General features: G+C 41.3%; 1 protein-coding gene across 1 annotated transcript in view; it reads right to left on the bottom strand.

Moving 5' to 3' along the window:
• Window positions 1-3,044: 3,044 nt before the first annotated feature.
• LOC114050080 (guanine nucleotide-binding protein G(I)/G(S)/G(O) subunit gamma-4) overlaps window positions 3,045-10,815 on the bottom strand; it is an 83,316-nt gene continuing 75,545 nt past the window's right edge. Inside the window, exon 4 of the mRNA XM_027871627.1 lies at window positions 3,045-3,400. Coding sequence (XP_027727428.1) covers window positions 3,272-3,400 — 129 coding nt within the window. The 3' untranslated portion in view covers window positions 3,045-3,271. The remainder of the gene's footprint in view (window positions 3,401-10,815) is intronic.

A 10,815-nucleotide genomic window follows, 5' to 3' on the forward strand; every position in this document is an offset into this window, starting at 1 on the left:
GATCTGGCAGCACATGGAGTTTGAATGGGGGAAGAGATCAGGAGAAAAGGCAGAAACAGCAGCCATGTCCATGGAGAGCAGAGCAGAGACCATTCAGTGGCATGGAAAGCAACTGGGCTCCTCCTGGGGGAGGTCAGTGTCATTGTCCACAGCAGGCAAATGAGACCACATCAAGCAGTTTGGAAGAATGCTGTAAGCAAGGTTGTGGACTTTCGTCACCTCAGCTATGAAGCCCGGAGGGATGCTTTCTTTCTCCTCTCCTCTCTTATTTCTCTATTTGTTTAAACTAAACAGTGCCCCTACTCTGTTGTATTTTTTCTACCCCCTTGCTGATAGAAGATTGTGAGACTAATTCTCTTTTTCTAAATGAGTTGGTTCCTAATGTCTTCTGGCATGAGGTTATTTTGAGATCAGAGTGTGCATGGGAGTGGGGGCAGGGATGGTCCTGAGGGGTTTTGAATTTCACAGATTCTCTATACTAGGACCCTGCTGTTCTGTTGCAGAGGCAAAAAGACCTCCCTAGGGGTTATCAAGTTACAGTTTGGTTTTATTAATAATCCTATAATTCTACCATGTAGAGTCCTAAAGCCTGAACTTGGAGTTCACTTAGATTTACCCTAAAAGAATAAACTGGTAAGCCATGGTTTACCTGAGAGTGTTGGCATCAGTCCTTAAGGCAAAACTCCATTCCTTTTACCCAAAGGGAAGGGGGAGATAGCTAGAAGGGACCAAAAGAGACAGTCTTGCCTCCCAACTGATCAGGTAGATATGGTCACTGAAGATTTCAGCCCAGCTCTTTTCTGGTTGAGTGGAAAGTGAGGAGAGCATGGGCCTCTCTTGTGCTCCAGAGTGACATCTTCTGGTCACCCAAACAAAAATCCCATCTTACATGTTTCTTTTTAGGATACACCAAAGGAAACGGAGGGGGTATCATTCTTATTTTACAGATTGGCCTTCTCTGAAGTCCTCATCCAGTTGTGGCTCATAAGTGATGCTTGCCACCAAGCAGAGGCCAAGCTCTGGCAGATGGAAAAGTCAGTCAGTCAACAAATATTTAGTTAGCACTCAGTAGGTGCCAAGTATTGTTCCGAGCAATGGGTATACATAGAAAGACAATAATGATTTCTAGCATAGGGTGAGCAGTGGTGCATTTCCACCAGGGAATAGCCTGGCTAAGTGTGGAGAGGCTTATTACTAGAAGACTGATCACCAAGTGATAAATTCTTTTTTGGCCACAGCAATTCATGAAGATAATAATGATGATGATGATGATTGATGATGATGATGATAGTGATAGACTTTTATATGGTACTTTAAATAAGAATTTGTGATGTAAGTATATTGAACCAGACCTATGATTTCACTGTCACGAGGAGCTCCCAAAGAGGAAACCCCTTTCCCTCCCAATTCATACTGGTACATGTTCTACAACTTATAGCCTTAGAGAATTGCCTGGGGCACTGAGATATAAAGTGACTTGTCCAGAGTCATTTCGCCAGGACAAATAATGCCTTGAACCTGGATCTTCTTTGAGGTCAACTTTCTATGCATTTACCGCTCTGAAGTAAGTATTTCAGGTATCATTATTCCCATTTTACAGATGAGGAAATTGAGGTTCACATAACTGAAGTGATTTGCTCAATCACTGAAGTCACACAGACAGGAGGCATCTGAGGCGGAATTCAAACCCAGGGCTTCCTGACTCCAAGTCCAGCTTTACCATACTTCCTTTCAAAATTGTCTATACAATTGTCTACAAAATTGTGTGGAGATATTGTGATTTGTCACTGCGGAAGGAAGTATCATGTATCTTTGGAAAATTTCTAGATTGGAGAAAATAAGATAAACAATCATTTGTCCAGTGCTCTACAACAAGCTGGTGCCTGAACCCAGGATAGAATTCCAATCTCCAAAGAGACTGAAAGAGAACATAAAACATATGTTTCTTTATCCCAAAGTTTATTCTCATCTCCAGGCACCATTTTGGTTTGGATCCAGTACTCATTCTATACGGGTTTAATTCAAGGATAGCACATGGGCCCTCAAGGTGGCAGGTTCCCCACCCCTGGAGCTGGAGGAGCTCTAAGAGATTTAGTCTAATCAAGGTTTTGAAGTTAAGATTAACCTTATAGAAATATAAAGTTTCTTTGTAAAACAGGTAAGTTGTGGGGGGCTAGCCTCCTCCTAATTCTGGTAATGGTGGGAAGGTGGCAAGACAAGTGTTGGTTTCACTGCAGACTATTAAATTTGTCAGTCAATAAACATTTATTAAGCACCTACTATTTGTATATTTTTTAAACCTATCTTTCTCCAACTAGATTCCTACCTCCTCAAGGGCAGGCTGGGCCATATCTTCTTGTCTAGTGCTTTGCCCAGGATGGACATTTGATAAATGCTGATGACCTGGCATAACTGACCTTTGGATATGCAAGAATATCATTCTCACTAGCCTAGAGTAGGAGGAAGGTGATAGATGGGGATGAAACACAGTTTCCATAGCTTCCTATATCTAGTTGTATGACTGCTGAGGGAAAAGAACCCTGGGCAGTCAGGTCGATAAAAAAACAGACAGCAGAGCCACAGCTTGGATTTATAGTCAAATTTACTCTAGTGTTCACTCAACATTCCACAGTTGCAGAAAGGGCATTTACAGAACAACTAACAGCAGGCAGTGCTACAGGAAAGACAAAGGTCGCTCCACATAGGATGTGTACATCAGAGAGGCACCGAGCCTCCACGGGGTGCAAATGAGGGAGAACAAGTCAATCCTCGTCTCTCTTCTCTCTCAAAGAGGAGGATGGGAAAGTAAGAAATAGAGACACTCTAGATTAGCCAGGACTTACATTCTCTCCAGGAAAGGAAATAAAAATGGTACAGTTGGTCAAAAGGTCTTTAATTGGATACATAATGAAGATTCTTGGCTGCAATTTTCTTTCCTCCATGAAAAAACAGTGCTCATCCCCAATAAGTATATTCACTGAAATGAATTAACTTAATGCATTTTAACGTTGGGCTTCATAATGATTAAAAAAAAAAAACCCAACCCCTAGCCCCATGTTTAATTCTACTTGGCACATGTATCATTTGTTGTAAAAATGTACACTGCTTCTTTAATAAGTCAATTTAAAAAGCACAGCACCCTAGGCCATTTTGAATTAGGCAGCAAGAAGAGTAATAATCTTCTCTATTATCCTCTAATGCTAAAAGCATGCAGAATTTCTATGGGAGGTTTTCACAGACAGAAAAGGGGACACTTGCATTACAAATGGACTCAGAGAATGGTACAAAAGAACTTTTTCTCTCTGAAGGGGTTTTCTGATGCAGGCACTGGTATGATAAGGGGGTCTTCTCGGATGTGGGCATCACAGTATGCCAGTAGGTCTGCTGCAGCCTTAGAGACCTGCAAGGAAAACAAGATGAAAAAAAAATTGTTGGCATCAGTACACTGGGTGTGGTTCAATGATAACTTACATTTCTGTGTGACTTTAGGGTTGTAAAATGTTGTCCTCACAACAGCCCTGTGAGGTAGGCAGTGAAACTATTAGGATACCCATTTTACAGAATGAAAGGCAAAGCAAGGCAACAAGCTTTGTTAAGTGCTTACTCTGTGCCATGAACTGTGTTAAGTGTTGGATATACAAATAAAAGCAAAAAGAAAGACAGTCCCTGCCCTTTAAGATTCTAATGGGAAGTGGTCAATTTTCTAGCATGGCACTGGTAGACTGTCCAGGTTTCATAGCAGCGCCATGCCAGAAAATTGAACCCCTTCCATTTGAATTGTCCTAAGAAGATTCTGCCGATCACTTGGCAAGATAAGGTTCTGGATGCTGAAGCCTTCTCTTGAGCTAAACTGCTAAGCATTCAAACTCTACTGCAGAGATCATGCAACTCTGATATGCTGGCCACATCATTCGAATGTCAAACCTATATTTGACTAAAAGACTATTTTACAGAGAACTCAAACAAGGTAACTGTTCACACGGAGGTCAAAAGAAGCAATACAAAGACACTCTCAAAGTGTCTCTGAAGAATTTTGTTATTGATTGTGGGACATGGGAGACACTGGCACAAGACTGCCCAGCATGGTGCGCTCCCATCAAAGAACTGATGTCCTGTGCCCTGTGAGCAAAGAAGAATTGCAATAGGTCAAAAGAAACACGAGATGCACAAATTTAGAGACATCTCCAGTTCAAATGTTCAAATGGATTATTTGGGTCCGACTTGGGGCAGAGTCTCCAAGCTCATATTGTTCTGATCAGCCACTGTCTGACACATTACACTTTGACCCCAACCAACACTGTGATGTCATCTTGGTCTTCTTGCAGTACAAAGGACAATGACCATGACTATTTTAATGGGGAAACACCACACACAAAAAGCGGAGGGGGATGAAGTTACCAGTGTAGAAATATGGTGTGGAAGTCAGAAGCAGAGCAAGAAGAAACAGTGGTACTGGAAGGAGGAAGGTCAGGTGACTAGTTGTATCTATATGTGATAAATAAAAAAGCTAAATTGTAGAGATGCCTGCAATTGGGGAATGGCTGAACAAGTCATGACATATGATTGTGATGGATTACTACTGTGCTATAAGAAATGATGAACTCCATGACGGAAAATGCTATCCACATCCAAAGAAAGAACTATAGAGTCTGAATGCAGATGGAAGCATACTATTTTCACTTTTTTGTTGTTGTTTTTTCTTTCTCATGGTTTTTCTCATTTGTTCTGATTCTTCTTTCACAACACGACCAATGTGGAAATATGTTCGATATGATTATACGTGTATAACCTATATCAGCTTGCTTGCTGACTTGGGGAAGGAAGGGGGGAGGGAGGGAGAGAGAATAATTTGGAACTCAAAGTCTTACAAAAATAATGTTGAAAACTATCGTTACATGTAATTGGAAAAAATAAAATACTATTAAAAAGAAAAAAAGAAAAAGAAATGATGAGCTCAATGAGCTTAGAAAAATATGGACTTACTTACATGAAATGATAAAGAGCAAAATGAACAGAACCAAGAGAATGTTGAATACGGTAACAACAATATTGTTTTAAGAACAACTTTGAGCAAATAATTTATTTTGACTATTATAAATATCCAAATTAATTACAAAGGACATATGAAGGAAGATGCTATCTGCATCCAGAGAAATAACTGATAAATAGAAGTAGGTACAGAATGATTTTGCATATAGATAACATACAAACATATTTATGTCTAATGGTAGCAATGTCTAAGGTGGAGGGGCACAGGGAGGAAGAAGAAAAGGAAAAAAAAAGAAATTTACATGATAACTTTATTATATATTTAAAAGGAACAGCAAGTTGTACATAATAGATTTGCAGTTTCATGTGCAATTATCTTTTTATTATGCTATGCTGTGGAAATGCTTGTTTTATTCCTTAATTAAAAATAAAATAGATAAAATTTTTGGAAAAGCAGTACTCATGCAAGCCTGGCATGATGCATACTTTAAAACAAGCTTATAAAATAGCTCATCTCCTCCTGTCTCTTCTCAGAGCTTTCCCCATCAATCATCTTCTTTCTCTAATCTTTATTCTCTCTTTACCCATGGGCTCTTTCCCTATTGCCTACAATCATGCAGATCTCCTCAATTCTTAATGAAAACAAAACAAAACAAAACACAAAAAACCTTCTCTAGAATCTGTCATCCCTCCAAACTATCATTTTGCTGCTGGAGTTGATTTCTCTGCAAAGAAAAGTAGACATTATGGCAGATGTGGAAAATATGATTCAGCTAGAATAAGAGGAAGAAACATTTTCAAGAGATGCTTACAATGGTTCTGTGAATACTCAAGCTTTGCCATCTGCCCTGTCACTGCCCCCTGAGGACTTCCAGGCTTCACCTGCAGAGGCCAGGCACTGTCATTTGACCTAGTGACATAATGTTAGAAGCTCTGGTGCTTGCTCTCTGCCTGTTGCTGAACCCTTAGGATTTCCAGGCCTTTCCATCTGTCCTTTAATTGACCTTTTTAAAAAACGTGTTGCACTCCCCAGTTAAGAGTTTCAGCTCCCTGAGAGTTGAGACTATTTAGATTTTTAAATTTATATTCCCAGGGCTTGGAATAGTGCTTAAACATAAGCATCTAATAAATGCTTTTTCATGCATTCATTCAATGCTTTTCTCTCCCTTTACATAGTCAAATTCATAGAAAAATCTGTCTACACTACCGCCTTCTATTTCTTCACTTTCACCTCTTCAAGTCCTTGTAGAATGGCTTTCCAACATTACCACTTCAGTGAAAGTGCTTTCTCCAAGGTTACCAATAATCTCTAAAGTACAAAATTCAAGAGTATTTTCTCAGTCTTTATCTTTTATGACCTTCCTGCACCACTTAAAACTATTTACCAGGTTGTCTTTCCTGTGTTTTCACCATGCTATTCCTTCTGGTTCTCCACTTATCTGGCCGCTCCTTCTCAGTCTCCCTTGCTGTATCTGCATCCCACCTCCTATGTGTGTATACCCCAATGTTCTGTCCTGGGCCCTCCTCTCTCTTCACTTTCTCTTGGTGACTTCATCAGCCACTTTGATTCAATGCCCAATTCTGTGCGGACTATATATCCAACCATCATCTCTCTCCTGAGCTCCAGGCTTGTACCATCAACTGGCTATTAGACATCTCTACCCGGATATCTCGAAGCAATCTCAAACTCCACATGGTCAGCACACAACTCCACCTTTCTTCTGAAACCTGCTTCTCTTCCTAGATTCCCTCCATCTGCTGATCGCACCACCATCCTTCCAGTCACTCAGGTCTGCCATCCCATTCATCCTTGATCATTCCTTCTCCCACAATCAGGTACCAAATCTCCTTGATTCTTCTTTCACATTAGGGTGAATCTCCTAATCCATCTCCCTGTTCCAGTCTATCCTCTCTCTAAAGCACCTTCTGCACAGTTGTCAAGTTGCTATTTCTCTCTCTCTCTCTTTTTTGTGTGTGTGGGGTTAAGTGACTTGCCCAGAGTCACACAGCTAGTGAGTGTTATGTGTCTGAGGTCGGATTTGAACTCAGGTCTTCCTGACTCCAGGGTCGGTGCTCTATCCACTGTGCCATCTAGCTACCCTCCCCCTCCCCCGCCCCAGTTGCTATTTCTAAACCACAGATTTGAATATATCTCTTCCTTACTTAAGAAGCTTCAGTGGCTTCCTATTCCCTTTAGGATAAACTACAAACTCCTCTATTCAGAGTTGAAAGGCCTTCACAATCTGGTGCTAGCTTCTCTTTTATATTTCTCCTCTTCCTTCATTCTATGATAGAGCTGAACAAACATGACATTCTATTTCCAGCCTCTGTGCCTTTATCCAGGCTGTCCCCCAGGCCTAGAATGCTCTTGCTTTTCCTCTACCTCTTGGAATATCTACAAACCAATCAGACCACAAGCATTTATTAAGCACTTACTATATGCCAGACACTGTGCTAAGGACAAAGGATATAAAGACAAAAAATAGTCTTTGCCCTCAAGAAGTTTACATCTTGATAAAGGAGACAATAGGGGTGTGTGTGTGTGTGTGTGTGTGTGTATAAAGCATGTGCGTGCATACATATAAAATGTACGTGTGTAAACACACACAAGTCATATGCAAATCAGATACAAGGTAAGCTTGGAAAGGAAGGTATGAGTAACTGGTGGGACCAGGTAAATCCTTTTTCAGTAGGTGGTGCTTGAGATGAATTTTGAAGGAATCCAGGAAATAGAAGAGATAAGGGAGAGCATTTTATGTATGGGGGACAGACTAAGGAGATGGAATATCCTGTATGAGGAACAGTCAGTAAGTTAACAAACTATTATCAAGAACTTACTGTGTGCCAGGCATTGTGCCAAATGCTGTGATTGTGAAGAAAAGTAAAAACTGTAGTCCTTGACCTCAAGGAGCTCACAGTCAGATGGGAGAGATGACATGGAAATGACGGGATACATACGTGATATATCCAGAGCGGACAGAAGGTAATCTCAGAGGAGAAAGCACCATGGGGAAGGGCTTCCTGCAGAAGGCAGGATTTGAGGGGAGTACTGAAGGACAACAGGGAAGCAAAGGGGTGGTGGTCAAGGGGATGAAGACGTTGTATTAGTGAAAAGACAGAGATGGGAGATAGAATATCATGGATGAAGAGGAAGTATGTAGACCATTTATGCTGGATGACAGTGTGTGGAGGGAGACTGGCTAATGAGGGCTCAGGCCTTAAAGAATATTGCTAGGCCTGGAGTCAGGAAGACCTGAGTTCAAATCTGCCCTCAGACACTTACTAGCTGTGTGACCCTGGGCAAGTCACTTAACTCTGTTTGCCTCAGTTTCCTCATCTGTCAAATAAGCTGGAGAAGGAAATGGGAAACCATTCCAGTATCTCTGCCAAGAAAACCCCAAATGGGGTCACAAAAAGTCAGACATAACTAAAATGACTGAACAACAACAATATCTGCTACCTGATTTTAATTTGACTCATGTTACCACAGGAGATCATTTGGTTTCTTCTACCCATGAATAACTGAAGGGCTGGTGCTATGCTCTGATGAATTTCCTGGTTGGCATCAGAGTCAGAAAGACCGAAAATGGAGACAGAACTGAGTTGTATATAAAAAAATTGATATACCCCTCCCTTGGCCTTTTTATGGGGGGAAGGAGGGGGAGAGTCCTTCTCTTTTTCTTAGCAGCTTTAAAGCATAGAAGATTGTTGTGAGTTACTGGGTAAGAGAGGGGCAGGCTGACCTATCTCCCACCCAGCTACCATGTGTCCCCGAGTGCATGATCCTCATTTCTGTTGTGTTTCTTCTTTTCCGATCTTGGATGAATGAGTATCTGCAGATAGAATAGAGCACATTATGACTTTGAGAGCTTCAAAAGGTTGAAAGAATCATTAAGAGGTTCCCTTAACAAACAGTGTCAGCAGCAAAGACCACTATATGAAGTAGCAGCAGTAGCTGAGTTCGGTGAGGAGGTAGGCCTGGGAATGATGTTCTTGATCTCTCCCAGAAGTGGACTGACCTGTCAGACGAGACATACGTAAGGAGCTACCCCAGCTGAGCAAGAGAATGCCACATCTATCCGGGATGCCCAGGAGCAAATTTGGGAGAGAGTCAGTGAAGAGAGAAAAGGACTCTTGGGGATCCTCCATCATAGATGTTCCCTAAATAGATGCCTTAGTGCCATTGTGCATGAAGTTCGAGCCCACTCTCCTCAGGGATAGAGGATGTACCTAGGAGACAGTGGACTCCTGGTTTGGGGGGATGTTTTGTAATGTTTCCCCCTGCTACACTTTTTCAGAAAACAGCCTTTTAAATTAATAACTAGTTAATCAATATTGGGGGGAGTAGCATATTGGAATGGGAGCCTGTGAGAAATATTAAAAGCTATAAACCTTTGTGGTTACCCCTAGAATCTTGAGGGGAAGGATTAGTCATCTGCTCTCTGGGAACCCTGACCATCAGTGTGATTTGAGTAGGAGAAATGGAATGGGGGAATGGTGTTATAAAAGTCCAAGAAGATTGGAAAAATAAGAAAAGGTCAAATTATGAAGAACCTTAAATACAAAAAGTCTTTATATTTGATCTTGGAGGTGTTAATAAGCTACTAGAGTTTATTGGGGGGGTGATATAGAAAAATCTGTATTTTAGAAAAATCATGTTGGAAGTTCTGTGGAAAATGGATTGGAGTGAGGAGAGACTTGAGGCAGGGAAACCAATGAAGATGTTATTGCAATAATCTCTTTTCAGTTCTGTTTTGTTTGACCTCCACAGAACAAGATGCTGGCTGGTGTTCCTCCACTCCACCCCCTTTCTAGCTTTCTTTTGTGTGTTGGCTTCCCCAACTAGATTGTAAGTTCCTGGAGGGCAGGGACTGTCTTTCTTTTTCTTATTTGTATCTCTTGCAGTTAGCACAGTATGTACTTAATAAAAGTTTACTGACTTGACTTGAATTGGATTGTTCAGGGGAGAGGTGATTCAGATTTAAACTTGGGTAGTGGCTATGAGAGTGGAGAGAAGGTAATCACATAGGCTTCCTTCCAGGGTTACTTCTTAGACGAGGCCTCTTCTGATTCCCTCCCTTCCCCCAAACTGCTTTGAATTCACTTTGTTGTCTTTTTAACCCCAGTGCCTAGCACAGTGGTTCCACATTAGAAGCTTAATAGATAGCTATTAAACTGAATAGGTTTATAGATCACAGAGCCAGAAGGGACCTCTGGAGATCATTTGGTGGATCCCCTCGCCTTCAGGCAAATTACGAATAAAATTCAGATAGTGGGATTCCAAGGATGGGAATTCAGACTGGGAGGACAAAAATGCCCTCCCCCCCTTTTCCTACTCTCTCCCTAGGACAGGAATTTTTAAGAGTTCCCAGATTCTATTTCCTCCTATCTGGAAGAAGACAGCTGAGAGTGCCTACTGATTTCCTTGCAAGTCTGGATGACTACTTTTCAGGAATTTTGTAGGAAGGATTCCTCTTTAGGCAAGGATTAGACTTAATGACTTCTGAGGCCCTTTCTGGCCCTGAGATTCTGTGACTTTGATCCTGACTCCAGGTCCAGCACTCTCTACACATGCACATGCATATGTGTGCATACATATACATACATATATATTCATGTGTATTCAAATATTCATATATACATAGAAGTAGCTGGTGATCTAGTGGATAGAGTGTGGGCCTGAACTCCAAAAGAGCTGAGTTCAAATTTGAATGCCGATACCTACTGTGTGACCCTGGGCAAGTCTGTCTGCCTCAGTTTCTTCATTTGCAAAATGGGGATAACAATAACACCTACCTCACAGGGTTGTTAGTAAAATGCTTTGCA

Source organism: Vombatus ursinus, unplaced genomic scaffold (assembly GCF_900497805.2).
Source record: "Vombatus ursinus unplaced genomic scaffold, bare-nosed wombat genome assembly UNPS02014798.1, whole genome shotgun sequence".
Lineage (NCBI taxonomy): Eukaryota > Metazoa > Chordata > Mammalia > Diprotodontia > Vombatidae > Vombatus > Vombatus ursinus.